Here is a 16296-nt window from a genome sequence, read left to right as displayed (position 1 = left end):
GAAGAAAGGATTGTTTTAAAAGGAATGTTTTATTAGGCTTAATAATTAGAAAAAGGGAATATTCAAGCATCTTACAACACAATCTTTATCTACCACACCTGTAGCCTATAAGCAATTACAACAAACAAGAAATCGAATACAAGAGGGATCTTCTTTTCTAGGTACAGAAAAATGGATTGCAATGGTTTCATTAAAAATTAGGAAAACACTGACACATTAGCCTTACTGGCAATCCTTAGAAGGCTACAGTTTAAAATTGATAAATAACCAGTTCAACACTGAAGGGTCTTCAGTAGGACACAGATTTGTTTATATAGCACTGAGTCCAAAAGATGCTTTTTAGGGAAGCACAAGGAATATTCATGCTCGTTTCCACAAATAATATCCATTATACTTATTTACATTCATGAACTTTTTGATCCCGAAACAATCAAGACATTTTACAATATAGGGTCATTCTGCTTCAATATCAGGTACAAAAAACCAAGCTTTAAAAGCATGACTAACGTATGTAAAAGGAACAGCTATAACAACGTGGGTTTGAGCCTGACCTACACACTGGCTTCGCGATTCATCAGTGCTGTCAAGTCCTGCCTGGTTTTATCCAAAGCTGCAGTTTTAGCACGACGGCTTGGTCGCAAAGATGGGACTTCTGTGGCATCTGGAACATTCTCCTCATCACTGTGCAAACACACAATGGGTTGAGCAAAGTCTCTTTAAAAGTGATTGTAAGTATTCAAGGAATAATGTTCGAGCTCACCACACTGTGATTAACTGACATGTTTTCTGGTTAGCCGATAAGCTTTTATATAAAGGTAAAGGTTAACGCACATGCTCACAAGTTAGCGTGGTGCAGCAAAGAAAACATGTTTAAATATGAATATGGAAAAACATGCAAACTTTTAAATATTTTGGTTTATGTAGTAGTTTTAACAATTGTTGTCCAGTAAGCTTTTAAGGCACAAATTAAAGAACTTGGTTTTATGGATCTTTACCACCTAGAAATCAAGATTATTTATTGAAGTCACATTACATTTTCAACCTGGGTCATTGGCTAAAACGTGGCAATGCAAAAATGCACAGCACAAAGAAAACTAAATAAATACTGATGTCAACAACTTTCCAGTTTTAAAATTACTTTAACAATGTTAAGTAGTTGTTTAGATGTTTTTGTATTTTGGATTTATTACCTCCAAATACCCATCAGGCTTGTTTGAATCTGACTGTACTCTTTTATATTGCATGCCGACTGTATATAAGGACAAACAAGAAGCAAAATAATCCCACCTTTCACCAGAAGACTCTTTAGCTTTTGAGGTCTTCTTTGCACCTTTGGCTGTTGAGACTTTCTTCTGACCTGATGACACAAAGTTATAGAAAGATATGCAAAAAAAAAACACATTAACAAATACGATGAAAGAAATGAAGTATCATGGTTGTAGTGCTTTAGAATTTTTACCTCTTCTGGGTCGTTTAGTTTTGGTTTCATCTCCATTCACAACGTCTGTAAGAACAAAGGACACTACATTTTACAAAATGACAAGATCTGATTCAAAATACATGCAGGCTTCTGTCTACCCAGTGCTCTGTTACACTTAAAACAATAATCTACACGCTCAAGTAGTGCAGCGGTCTATTATGCTGGCCCGACATAGCTGACGTCCGGGTTTGAATCTCAGCTTGGACTGAATGGGTCCAAACTCGTTCTTACATTGTTGTAAATAATGTGTGCCTACCGTTGGTGTTTGCATCCACAGCATTAATCACTGTGTCCTGGGTGTTCGTGGCTCTGGCGTGCTGTTCTCCTTTAAGTCGTGCAAGGACTTTTTCTACAGCTTTAATGCAGTGCTTATCCTTCACCTCCTACAAAGATCCACACAAAGACATAAACACAATCATGCACCACTCAATTCATGCAATCCATACATACATACATGCTGTCAAAAACTCAGCATCTCTACATGTATTACAGCCAGTCAATTCCAGTATCTGTTCAATTCCAACACATCCCGATTAAACCAAATCTTAAACAGGAGAAGTAAGAGTAAAGGGAAGTAAGAGTAAAGGGACAAGCTGGGTGGCAAAAACGGTGCTAGTCCTCTTTCACCGGCTGCTCCGTTTAGGGGCTGCCACAGCCCATCTTGCCCCATAAACATCCCTTTCTGTTATTCAATGGTAAGACAGAGGCCTGAAGAGGCCTACATGAAAGTGTCTCAATCCCACAGTGAAATTCGTTAAAGGATCAGACTTGACAGATTTGACAGTATGAACGATGTATGAATCAAATTGAAACAAATATGAATCAAAGTGTTGCCAGTTTCATTCCGACTCCTGGTGACCATATGGATATTTCTCCAAAATCTTCAGACATATTAAATGGCACATTCATTGTTTTCTAACTGTATCCATCCACCTTGTTTCCCGCTACACTTCCAACATGGTTGTTTTATCCAATTAATTGGTTCTTCTCTTAATGTGTCCAAAATAAGAGAGCTTTAGTTTGGTTATATGTGCTTTGAGTGAGCAGTTTGATTTCATTTGGTCAAGGATCCATTTTTTTGGCATCCAAGGTACTCAAGTCTTTGCCAGCAAAGTTTAATGGGACAGATATTCTTCCTGTCCCATATTTTTATTGTCCAGCTTTCACATCCATAAAGAACCACAGAAGAATGTGGACAATTCTGATCTTTCTTTGGGGAGACAAATATTCACATCTGCAGATCTTTTCCAGTTCCTTCATTCTTGTTCGGCCAAATTCGGTTTATTTGTCATTTTTCCCTGACTGGTGGATCCTTTAATATTAATAAATGATGCGAATAGGCAAAAGCTGTCCACCTCTTCGACGGACTGGTGAAAGACTGGTGGGGAGCATGGCCAGACATGCACAGATCACTTTCTCTCATGGTCTCTTAATTTTTCCAGAGCTGTTTGTATGTATATTTTTTTAACAAGACTTAACATAAGAACTTACAAGTCTATCATATTGTTTTAAAGTTGCATATACACGTGCTATTTTAACATATATGCAATGATCCCTTATTAATAAGCTGATTGTTACCTGCAGTATGTCATTGAGAATCAACTGCAGCCCCTCATTCGCAGGTCCCTGTTCGGTACTGATCTCTAGACTGCCCAGTGTTTTACAGTAGAGTCGAACCTCGGGAGCCGAAGGGTCATGCAAAATCTCATTACACACACTCACAGCCAAAGAATCATGCACAGCAGTGCCCTAGAAAAAAAAACACACATAAAAGACAACAAACAAGATAACTAGCAAGCTCATGGTTAGTTGTCCAAATACTTTTGGGCGTACACTGTACTGTTGTGTGCGTACCTGTGTCTCTGTGCTCGGACGTGTGAGCTCTATAAACAGTTCAGCGACATTGTTAGTATCAACCTCAGAGAGAGGAGAGGTGGCTGGAGCATTGAATAAAGTCCTCATAGTGGGAAGGAAGCTCTGCTCCACACACTCCTGATGAGTCCTGATGGGGGTAAAATACAAACACAGGACTTTAAAAGGATAAAGCCATGCACATGCACTAACCCTAACCCTAGATATATAATATGTGTCCAAAGGCATGTGCACAACTGCTTAATTTTTGAGTTCAGGTGTTTTTACCAAACCAATTTCCAACAGGTGTATAAAATTAATTCAATCAGCATATTATATGGCATATTAACGCCCACGATTGTGGACTGACATGTCCAACCAGCTCGTGGTCAGGTGTCCATGTATTTTTGGCCAAATGCACTTACTTTTAAAATGTCAAACAGTGTTTGTCTGTACCTATGCGAGTGTGTGTATAACTGCAGGAAGACTCCAATACAGTGTCGTAGCTTCTGGTCGTCCTCCGTTAGTGGGTTGTACCAGAGCAGGATCAGCCGAGTGAGCAGCTTCACGCTTGCAATCCTCCCACAGTACATCAACTTACATACACACTCCACGGTCTCAGTGCGCAGCTCACAGATCTACACAAAGATAAATGTTGCACATTAAATGAATAAATTCCTACTGAAGAGTATTTGTCCAGCTTGTATGAGGCTACATTTATTTTTATCAGCTTCTTTAACCTGGCAGGTCCGGGTTTACCGGGACACACTGGGTGCAAGGCAATAATATCTTGGACAGGGGACCAATTTATCACAGAGCTTCAGCCATTCCCCTCCCTTAGACGTAGGCAGTTGTCTGTGTAGGTGCCTGGTCAGCCGAAAGCACAGCTGAGACTCGGACCAAGATCTAAGCGGTGGTGGGCTAGCGTAGTAGACTGCTGCATCTTCCGAGCTCTTATACATTACTTATTTATCCATTAATAAGCAGTTGAGTAGCTGCCATTCTAGCAGTAACTATGTAATTTGATGTCAAGGAGGTTTGCCCCCTCATCAGTGTGTTTATAGTAGGGTTGCAACTCTTATCAGGTATGGGCAAAGGTTAAGAGAAGATACATGATCTACTGTAGCTGCCAGTGAAAAGGAGCAGTATAGTATTAACAGTGACTGAAAAAAAAAATGAAGAAAAAAAAAGCTGCTCAAAGTAGATGATCAGGTTTCAGGGTCAGTGTTTACAGGCCTGATTAAGGGTGTCACACGTGGATTTTTATTTTCTTTATCACATAGCCAGTTATCACAAACTTAAACTTTAACAGCTAATGACACACACACACACAAACACAAACCTCACTGTCCAGGAAGTCTGACAGCATCTTCAGAATACTCTGCACAGGACTGTCCTCTTCCTGTTCTGGCTGATGTTCCTGTCCATCATTGTCAGGCCAATCAGAGGGCTGAGATGGCTGGGAAGAAGGGTTATCTTGCAGGATGTCAAGACCGTTCAGAAGCAGCTGATCAACCACGGCTTTAAGAGCAGTGATCCTTATTTTAGGCTCGTCCAGCTGGGTAATCTACACACACACACACACACACACACACACACACACACACACACACACACAACTATTGATGTAAACAGAGCAACTGGCTGACAGTTTTAGGATTTACAGGCAAATAGGTTTAGATTAATTTAAATCGTACTAACATATCATTTGATATGTAATAGCATGTATTTTTTGCTGTTTAAACTTTATGTACTTTCGGGAAGCTTGGGTGGCGCAGCTGTCTAATGCGCAGGCTCACCAACACAGACAGTGCACCCAGCTTTTTCATGTACTGTAAATGACGTCAGCACTTTTCACTGTGTCCATTATGTCAGTGGGTTGGACCAGAAAATACATAAAATCAGGTTAGATATCAAGCCAGTTATTTCACTCAACCCCTGTGGTTTCAGATCAGATCATTAATATCTCATTAAACGTTTTATTCTTAATTAGTCTCACTATGGGTCTGTTCAAAAACCTAGTGAGCTACCTCGCTGCCTCCTGTCTACACAGGCAGTAGAGAGGATTCTAATAAGTCATCGACTTACAAGTCAGGTTATTCGGATGCGCTAATTAGCTTATTAATTGAAAACTGATGGAATCACTGTCTAACACAGCCTCATACCATTCAAACCAATGGGATGGGGTGGCACAACGCACTAGCATGTCAACTAACATCTCCCGAACAGCCTTCTTCTCAGGAGCGCACATAGGATGATGTAAAATGCCGTCTATGTAGCGAGCTCACTAGGTTTTCGAACACACCCTATGTCTAGAGCCTATGTCCAACCCAAACACTGTGTGTGGGAATCCAGTAATCCAGAGCATAAAACACACACATGGACAATTTACAGTACCCAAACTACCTACTGTCATGTTTTGGTAAGCAGGGAAACACAGTTCCTGGAGGAACCCCATACAGACCGGTTTGGCATCCACACTACCTGTGACGAAGTATTGCCTGAAATCAGAACAGCCATACTTCTATTCATTAAGCAGTGCTTCTACCTGACTTTTGCTATGACCCGTCCCTATTTTATTTACTATTTATTTAATGGACCAAACATCTTATTATACTGCTGGTTAAACTGAATGTGTGTGTTACCTGCAAAAGTAGCACCAGATGCGTTTTGGCAAGGTCTTTGCTATGGAGAGCCGCCGTGCCCAAACACTGCACAGCCATGTTCCTCACCGCAGGGTGAGAGTTTGACACACAGGGCAACATCTACAGCACACACAAAACAAAACAATAAATCCACATATGTATTACAGTGTAATAACTATACTTCGGTCAGATTGACTATGTTAACTCAAATGTATAAAAACCCACATGTAGATTAAGTTTGTGGCTTCTACAGCAAAAACTCAAAAACTACTGGTAATAGAAAAGTGTAACATTACTGAGACTAATCACATCACAATCAAGTGTGAGGGCAAACTAGCATAGACGAGTGTGTAGTGCGAGTGTGTACCAGCGACTCTATGAGAGCGTTCATGGTAGGACAGATTCCTCTGTTGATATTCAACTGTTTTAAGACTTCAGCACACATCGTCAAGCACTTGAGCAGCGTCTCTGGATCGTTCTACACAGACACACAAATCACACTTTCCAGAATAAATAATAATCATTATAGATGAAAATCAAGTTTAAAGGATGGTATTATACAGTTTATAAGTGCTGTAACTAGTATCACTGTGCATAATACTGTAGAATGAACATACATAATAAACATTACACTTCCTTTATAACAAATAATAACCTGTATGCAGTACAGCAATCAATTGTATTTATTTACACATTTATTTACAAATAAATAATAAGAAGTGTGTACCTTCTCTGTGCGCTGATCTTTAGTGGGTTCAGTGAGAGTGCTCTCTTGTGTTAATTTGCTCCTCTGCTCCTCCAGCTCAGCAACTGAGTTCTTTAGCTCTGCAGCACGACTGAAATCCTGGGCACTTATACAGTCATCCATCTGCTGTTTACACTCCATTATACAGACCTTTATCTCCGCCAGCTAAGAGAGAGGGAAAGATGAGAGTTCTTGAGTACTGGACACTGTGGTACCATTAATTCAAATTTATTTTAATTTTGTTTTCATTTTAGCACTAAAATTGAGACTGTATTTATCTACAGAGAGAAGCGAGTATGTTTATTACAGTGTGTTGTCACTGGATAATAGCTTACCTTGACTTGTTTTTTGCGTTTCTCATTCTCATCAACAGTTTGTGTGACAGGCATGATAGGCTCCCTCACATCTGAGATGATTTCTGCCATCTGTCACACACACATACACACCTCAAGTTTCCTTTGTTGCAAGTATATTTACCAGTTAATCAGTTAGCGTTTCATTACACTTACTGTTACGATTTTCTGTTGATCATCCCTCAGAATTGCTGTAAGTCTCTGCACCAGAGGACCAACCAGAGAAAATGGCGTGTTTGGCAGCACCAACATCTCTTTTAATACAGCTATCACACGCTTCCTGAAACAAGGCAGACAAAGAGAGATGCACATTTTAATATTAAAAATGGCCATGCTTTGATTTTTAGCACATTACTCAGGCAGTAGGAGAATTTGATCAGAAACATCAGTTATCAAAACATTGATCAATGATGACGTGTCATAAATAATTGGGCTTACACAACGCAGGAGAAGCGTAATGCATCCATTTAGTTATTTTCAGCAGAAACAATATATATTTGAATGCTTAATCTATATATTAATCTATATACTTTTTAACGTTACAAAAGCTTAACAACAGCACGTGAAAAGTGGCATTTTGGGCACCAATGGTGACAGAAAATCCATCCACTCCCCTCCCAACAATTATTGCAATACATAGTGTGAATACCACACGTGTATGTTTCTTACCTTCCTCCCTCTTCTGAAGTATCCAAGCAGTCAACTAGCTGGACAAGCTGCTGTGTAATAAATTCCTTTATCATCACACTCTCCAACTGAGACAGATCAGCTCTGTGCTCGTCACCCACTGCATGAAGAGTCTTTACATAACTACACACAACATAAGAATAAAACTGAGAATTTGTCTGCAGCACAGTGTATAGGACAATCAAGTTAAACCATTTTATACATTTTTTAACATTGTACAATAAACAGGTGAATTAATAACAGGAGATGATATCCTGATTAGATATAAAGATATTTCCCCTTTATTGCTCAGTCTGTGCAAGCAAAGTTGGATTGTTGCAATTCACTGTATGAAAGAATCAGATTTAAGAAAAAAAAAAAAGTACATTGCTCTTCAAGTTGAGTGTGTGTATATACCTGTACAGGTACTCAGCAAAGAGAGCGGGTTCAGGTAAAAGCTTATCCAAAAACTCCTCCCCCTCGTCTCCTTTACTCTTTACAAACTCACACAGCGCTTTCCAGTAGGTCACATTCTCGCATGTTAAAGAGTGCACTGGAATCAGCTTTCTGCACATACATACACAACAATTAAAGTGAATGGTTGGTACAGTTAAATGAAATATTTACGTATTTATTAGGATTTTAACGTCAAGTTTTTACACACCTTGGTTACATTCATGACAGAACAGGTAGTTACTCATTACACAAGATTCATCAGTTCACAAGTTTAATGTCAAACACAGTCATGGACAATTTTGTATCTCCAAATCACCTCACTTGCACCTCTTTGGACTGTGAGAGGAAACAGGAGCTCCCAAAGGAAACTCACGCAGACACGAGGAGTACATTCAGACTCCACACAGATAGAACCGAGGCCGCCCCAACTGGGGATCGAACCCAGGATCTTCTTGCTTTGAGGCGACCATGCCACGCCCATGCTGTCATAAGACAAGCAGATACTACGTAAAGTTTAAGTGTTCACATACTTTTGGATATGTAGAGTAATGAATTGTAACCCTGTGCTTTATTCCAGCTAAAGGAGCTGGGTATCATCATTTATAATTAGAGATGCATGAGTACCGATACTGGTATGGGGTATTTGCCCGATACCGCGCTCATTAACTCGTACTCGTACTCGCAAACGAGGCTCCGATACTAAACATCCGATACCGTGTGCCTAGTGCACGTTGCTGCGTTATGCCTGGTTCACACTACACGATTTTTGCCCTGATTTTCGCTCGCCGACTGGTCGGCGCTAGATTTGCCGGCTCGGGAGCAACTCTGCGTTCGCTCGGCGATCAAAACATCGGCTCTCGATCGCTAAGTGTGAACTACCCAACAACTCGATCCGACCGGCTCGCCGAGCGACCGGATCGAGTTTTCTAGCATGTCAGATATCTGATCCAATAGGTATTGGTATCGGTATCGGCAAGTACAAAAATACATGTACTTGTACTTGGTTGGGAAAAAATAGTATTGATGCATCCCTATTTATAATCACACATGATTAACTAACTGCTTGTTAGAAAATTCTAATTCCTATATCAGATAAATATCCAGGGCAGCAGCAGCCACACATAGATACTCATGATCACTTGCTAAGGTCACATGTAGGGGCTGATGTTTGTGGACAGTCCAGCCAGGTTTTAATAAGAAAAGCCAAGCTTCTTACCTGTCGTCCAGCTTGGCGACCTGCAAAAGTTCATCAAATGCCGCTGCCAAGGAGAAATGGGCATGCAGAGCAGACACTGCCGTGTCGGCGCAGTTTTCAACATCCAGTCTGTGCAGCAATTGCAAGACATCTCCTTCCACGAGGCGAAGCCAAGAGGGAATGAGTGTTTGCTTCACAACTTCCTTCACCGAGTCTAAACAAATAGACAAACACACTTGACAAGCAGGTCTTTACCACACTCTCTACAGTCATGCTACAGACGTGCATTTAGTTCACTCACCTGCTGGATCATTAAGGCCTTGCTGCAATAAGCTGACTCTCTGAGCAATGGTCAGAGCACGGATATGCACTTTCTCAGCAAGCACCTTAAACCCACACACATGCACACACACATCCATCAATATAAAGGGCAGACCACAAGAGCAAGGAGATGATGTGAATGATGCAGTAGTGTAATGTGCTGTGCTCCATGCATGTACCTGATAGGCCAGTTTCCTAACTTTTTCTTTAATGTCTCGTGTCCGTCTATAGATTTTCGGGAGTGTGAGTGCAGAGGGAGCAATGCAAGACAGGACAGCTCGTCGTACCTCAGGATTTGAGTCGTTCTCCAGCAGCAGCATGTAAGCTGCACACAAAGGAGAAATAGAGACATTCAGTTCACTATTTCCAAAAGCATTCACGGGTAGATTGCCTTTGGAGAGCTTCTTCCTTTTTAGGAAGTCACATGTAATATATGGAACTGTGTATTCAAGTGTCTGCATGTTGTACCTTTGACAGTAGGACAGTCGGCATTGTCCGGGTCTTGCAGACGGGCCATAGCAAGTGCAGCCTGTATCCTGACGTTGGGGTATTTATCCGTGACACGGATCAGCATGGTCTCGTGGATCCTCTCACACAGCGCATCATCCATCTGTGCATTCTCACTCAAACTCCCCAGCAACTTATTAACCAACTGACACACACGAAATCTCACTGCATGACTGCTCACTCCATGACACTAGAGAGACAGAAAAAGAGAATCACATTGACTTGTTTCTGGATGTAATGGCCTCTTGAATACAGACCTGTTGTAAGCTATACACTTTATTAAATTGACAATGCTGTGTGGACTGTAAGTAGCAATGTTTTACTTTCTGCTAAGTTCCCATACTTCACATTTTCACACTGTATTGAATTAAAAGAGTTCAACCTGTTATATTTATTCAAACTCATTCAACTTTAACGCTGTGTATTTTCTTCCTTAGGTAATGATATATATACCTCCAACAGAAAGTTAAACAGAAAGTTTAGAAAAGAATCCTCCTCCTCTTCTTCCTCCTCTTCTTCCTCCTCCTCGTTTACAGGCGTCTCAAAGCTTGATGCAAACTTTACCACAAAGTCGATGATGTTCTCCACTGCTGGCTCTCTCGTGTACACAATCATTGCATACTTCATACAGCGCAGAAACTCCTCATGAAACGCTGCCTTGTCCTGGAGCTATACACACACATACATACATGCTTACAGTACAAAAAACAGTTCTACGTCATACTGTCACCCTTCACCCAAGAAAACAATTAACATTTCAGTGCCACAGATTTGTCAAATGTTTACATTAGCAAGTGGAATAGCATTTTCCATGTGTGTGTGGGTCCCTGTGTTTTATATAAGTTATGCTGTTTAACGTAAGCCAAAATAAATGTACTTTGTATCAAAGTATCGTGGCCATTTGTACTGCTCGTTTGTACTGTTTAGTAGGGGTGTAACGATACACTCTGCTCACGATTCGATTCACGATGCTGAGCTCACGATTCGATTTTCTCACGATTTTTTTTAAGTGTAAACAGTGCAAACGATGCACATTTTCTTGTTCATTTAAAAAAAAAAAAAAAAAAAAAAAACTTCAGTCCCTTGCAATTAAAGGTAATTACCAAAAACAGAGTACTTTACTGTAACCTAAGAGGTTTTCCAAATTTAAGTTACTTATTGCCATGTTAAATTGAAAATAAAAGTAATCAAACAAGCTCATTGAGCTGAGCCTTTAAACATTTTTTTTTGTAGCTTTAACTAATTTATTAACACATTACATGTAAAATAAATTACTAATGTAAAAAAAAAAAAACATTGTATCAAATGTTTATTATTTAAATGGCTTTATTTATATACTCAACATGGAACAGAGTGCTACAACAATAAATTATAAAATACAAAAACAAAGACCCATCTAATTAGACCAAAAGGTCTGATTGTGTCTGATTATTTGTAAATTTGCATCTACAGTGGAACAACACAACATCAACAAAGTATCACTCAACAAAATATAAATGAAAATGTGCAAAAAGAAAAAGCAGCATCCAGGTGACAGTATTTGTAAGTATTTAGTGAAGATTAGCATTCAGAAAAACCAAGCAGCTCATCTTTGAGGGGTTGATCCTGTTTCTCCTTTCTGTTATGATCTGCCCTGTTTTGGAAAAGATTCTCTTTGAGGGGACAGATGTTGCTACAATACACAGTGACATGTATAAGATGTGGGTAGACTGAACACTTCGTCTCCCTAAGTTAAGTGGGTCTGCACTTCTCGTGTCCAAACTTTACTGTTTCCTCTCACTCATTTTCCTCATCTTTCCAGTGTGTAATGTCTGCTTGTGAAGCGCTATGTTCTCTCTCTCTCTCTCTCTCTCTCTCTCTCCTGTTCGTGTGCATGCTATCCGTGTGTGTGTGTGTGTGTGTGTAACCCCGCCCCTCCTGCTCAGTGTAAACACACAAACGTCACCACGGAAACGTTTTAACGGAAAAAAACCCGGAAAAAACACGAATCGGCTCCGGATCCTGTCATTCATTTCGCGACCGACCCATCACTAATAAATTACAGAACGCACGTGCAATCGTGCAATCGTACAATCGCGCAGATGTCCACGATGCACATCGCTAGATTTTTGCATCGCGATGCATCGTGAAACGATGTATCGTTACACCCCTACTGTTTAGTGAGTAACTGTAACTTGGTAAATGGTCAGTGAAGTCCGCTGTGTTATTTTAGGACATTGGTGGTATAGTGGTTAAGGTGCTGATCCATGCATGCATATAGTATGTATTGTCATTGTGTACAGAACAAATTTTAGTGTGATTGCTCTTTGGGGAAAGCATGTTTACATCATGTGAGTGCGTACTTTTTTGTAATTGTGCTATACCTTATTATACATGTTCTTGAGACTGGCCACCAGTTTGGCCTTGTTGTTGTGTCCTTTTTGGGCACGTTGAAAAGTATCTCTGATCTCCAGCTCACATTCAGTAGTCATGATGTAATTCTAAAACATACAATCAAAGGTTTCAGTCATATTTAGACTTGAGACTTTTTGATACATGTTAAATCTCAAAGTAAAAAAACGGTTAATGATACATGTGATTTGAACATTAAAAACAGCATCTCAGAATCAGAATCAGAATCAGATTTATTGGCCAGGTATGTGGATACACACAAGGAATTTGTTTCCGGCCGATGGTATCTCTCTAGTAATGGTACGATACAGTGTACAAGCAACGTATACATTAAACATTAAACACAAAATCACAAAATTATCCAAACTATAAGATTATATACACACAATATACAGATATGTAATTTAGCAGCATCTGAAATATTTACAAAACAGTAAACAGTAAATATTTTCACAGCCAAACCTGACCCGACACTTCACACTTGAACAAATAATTGTATACTATTTATTCCAAGGTAACCATAAACACCAATTTAATATGTTCCTCCTGTTTTCGCTTCAAGATTTACTGTGTCTTATTTCAACATTGACAATAAAGTCCATCTGCGTGATATACGGAACTCTGTGAAGCTAATGTGATTTTAATGTTTGGTTGGTTGGTTTGTTTATTAGGATTTTAACGTCATGTTTTACACTTTTGGTTACATTCATGAAAGGAACGGTAGTTACACAAAATCAAAGAGACACTGTAACAGCTTTTTTCCAAATGCCATCAAACTCATTAATAACTAAAACTGAACTGATGTTTACTGTTGTTATACATGCTGTATAATACTGTAATTGCATCTTACCTTACTTGAATATTTATCTTATGCTATTTTTGTATTTTCGGTACATATGCAAATTCTGCCGAGCATGTAAATTTGTACATTGTCTACATATACAGTACCAGTCAAAAGTTTTTTTAAATTTTCTACATTGTAGATTAATAATGAAGACATCCAAACTATGAAGGAACACATATGGAATTATGTAGTAAACAGAAAAGTGTTAAACAAACCAGAATATGTTTTATATTTTAGATTCTTCAAAGTAGCCATCTTTTGCTTTAATGACAGATTTGCACACTCTTCTGGAAATTTTCTCAACCAGCTTTATTAGGTTTCCACCTGGAATGGTTTTCAATGAATGTTTGTGCCTTGTCTAGAGTGAATTTCTGGAATTTGTTGCTTTTTTAATGTGTTTGAGACCATCAGTTGGGTTGTGCAGAGGTAGAGCTGGTAAAATATAAAACATATTCTGGTTTGTTTAACACTTTTTGGTTCACTACATAATTCTTCATAGTTTAGATGTCTTCAGTATTAATCTACAATGTAGAAAATAAAAATAATCAAGAAAAAATATTGAAGAGAAGGTGTGTCCAAACTTTTGACTGGTACTGTAGTTTTGTTTGTATATTGTATTGTTTGTTAATTGTAGAGCGCTAACAACAACCGGAAACAAATTCCTTGTGTGTAAACATACTTTACATTTTCATCATTTAGCAGATGCCTTTATCCAAAGCAACTTACAGTACAGTTACAGTATACAGTCTAGGCAATTGAGGATTAGGGGCCTTGCTCAAGGGCCCAACAGCAGCAATCTGATTACTAGTCCAGTACCTTAACCACTAGGCTACGGCTTGCCCTTACATACTTGGCGAATAAAGCTGATTCTGATACTCATTACACAAGATTCATCAGTTCACAAGGTTATGTTGAACACAGTCATGGACAATTTTGTATCTCCAATTCACCTCACTTGCATGTCTTTGGACTGTGGGAGGAAACCGGAGCACCCGTAGAAAACCCACGCAGACACAGGGAGAACATGCAAACTCCACACAGAAAGGACCCGGACTTTGCTAGCAAAACAAATTCTAACATACTACGTTAGCGAATTTTGCTCAGTCAGACAACAACAAATACTTCTTACTATATTTTAATAAACTAAATGCGGGTTTTATGTGACACATTACTGACAAAAAATAAATAATAAAGCACTGCTAGTAAAACGGAGCTAAGCTAAATAGCTAACAGACAACGCGTTCTCAAAACAACGCAAAATGCAAACACCTCAACTTTTAAAAACTTTTGTGTTGTGTTTTGTGTTAACTTGTTTAAACTTCCAGCTACCATTATTTACGTTTTAACTATAATAAAATTAAAATAACTCACATTTTTGCTATAGTATTTCTCCGCTAATGAAAATGTTTTTCCTCTTCAAACGGTAGTCACGCGCCACTTTTCAAATCTAAGTCTCGCGAGATGTTAGTGTCGCGCGGCATCCAAACCACTCTACGTGCAGAACCATTGGAAGGACAACAAAGTAAATGAAGTTATGCAACTGGATTGTCAGAAAAGTTTATTCACTTATTATTTCATTTATTTCTTTGTACCTACAGCTCTTTTCAAGGACTTTGCGCAACTTTTTAAAAAAAATTTTGTTTAGTGAAAATACTAGCAACAACAATAATAACAATAATATTTATTTATTTGTTAGGATGTATACGTCATTTATACACAGGGAGAACATGCAAACTCCACACAAAAAGGACCCGGACCGCCCCACCTGGGGATTGAACCCAGGACCTAATTGCTGTGAGCCACCGTGCCGCCCCAAAAATAATAATAATAATACTAATAGCCGCTCAGGTGACGCAGCGGTAAAGTACGCTAGCTCACCAGAGTTGGGGTTCCGAATACATCGTATCGAATCTCAGCTCTGCCGTTCCGACTGGGCTGGGCGGCTGCATGAACAACGATTGGCTGTTGTTCATAGGGGTAAAAAGTTGGACTATAGGTCCTCATAACTTGTGCAACTGTGGCCCCTGCTGGCTGACTGATGGCACCTGCACAGGGCTGAGGAATAATGCTGATGGGGGTGTGGCCCTCCGTACACAGTGCCCGCCAGTGTATGAACTCGACTCGTGCAGGTGAAAAATGCAGTCTGTACTGACTGTACGTGCCGGAGGGGGCGTATGTCAGTTGACCGTCCTCAGTCAGCGGTGAAGGGTCGAATCAGTATTGAGGATGCAATCAGGGTAATTGGACACCATTTTTTTTTATAGAAAAAAATAATAATAATAATATCCTATTATATTTATTCAGAAGTACTAATTGGCAGCAAAGCTTCCACACCCGCTCACAAAAAACACAAACCCGTTCACACACACATTCCCTGTTATAAAAAAATGAAAATTAAATTCAGTAAATTTTGAATCTAAGCAAAAAAATAAAACATAAATAGCTAAACTTTACACTACAAGTATTAATACAGTGGTACCTTGTAACTAACTACCTTGTAACTAAACTCAAACTAAACTCGAAATCTTTTAAACTCAACACCCTTTGTCGAGAAATCTGTACCCTTAAACTTTACCCTTTAATGTTCAGCTTTTTTTTTTTATTGATTTATTTAATTTCAAATTAATAATGAACTGTGCTCGGCTTGAGCGGTGCGGTAAAACGTCATCAAAGTGTGACTGAGACGAATCTGCATTTGTGTTAAATAACCATCAAATCTGCTCTGGAAGCATCCACATGTATCTGTGTTTAGCTGAATTTTCCTCCTGTTTCACTTTTAAACTTGTGTTATAGCTCAGGGTTTCGAGAAATTGTAAGAATCAGCTTTTTTTTGAGAAAGTCG

At 39.2% G+C, this 16296-nt stretch overlaps 1 protein-coding gene across 1 annotated transcript; it reads right to left on the bottom strand.

Moving 5' to 3' along the window:
- Positions 1–42: 42 nt before the first annotated feature.
- Positions 43–14885, bottom strand: ncapg (non-SMC condensin I complex, subunit G). The gene is made up of 22 exons (XM_063008642.1): positions 14826–14885; positions 12583–12699; positions 10673–10888; positions 10181–10409; positions 9892–10037; positions 9693–9777; positions 9413–9605; positions 8158–8307; positions 7744–7884; positions 7231–7354; positions 7057–7146; positions 6704–6886; positions 6344–6454; positions 5977–6096; positions 4674–4898; positions 3788–3969; positions 3335–3482; positions 3059–3229; positions 1737–1863; positions 1460–1504; positions 1288–1357; positions 43–681 (listed from the first exon to the last, which is right to left on the bottom strand). Exons 2-22 carry the CDS (start codon positions 12688–12690, stop codon positions 552–554), a joined length of 2994 nt encoding a protein of 997 aa, XP_062864712.1. The 5' UTR covers positions 12691–12699; positions 14826–14885; the 3' UTR covers positions 43–551.
- Between the last annotated feature and the right edge of the window lie 1411 nt (positions 14886–16296).

The sequence above is a fragment of the Trichomycterus rosablanca genome, chromosome 14 (assembly GCF_030014385.1).
Source record: "Trichomycterus rosablanca isolate fTriRos1 chromosome 14, fTriRos1.hap1, whole genome shotgun sequence".
NCBI lineage: Eukaryota > Metazoa > Chordata > Actinopteri > Siluriformes > Trichomycteridae > Trichomycterus > Trichomycterus rosablanca.
The sequence above is the reverse complement of the archived record's forward strand: the minus strand, read 5'-3'. Positions and strand labels throughout refer to the sequence as shown.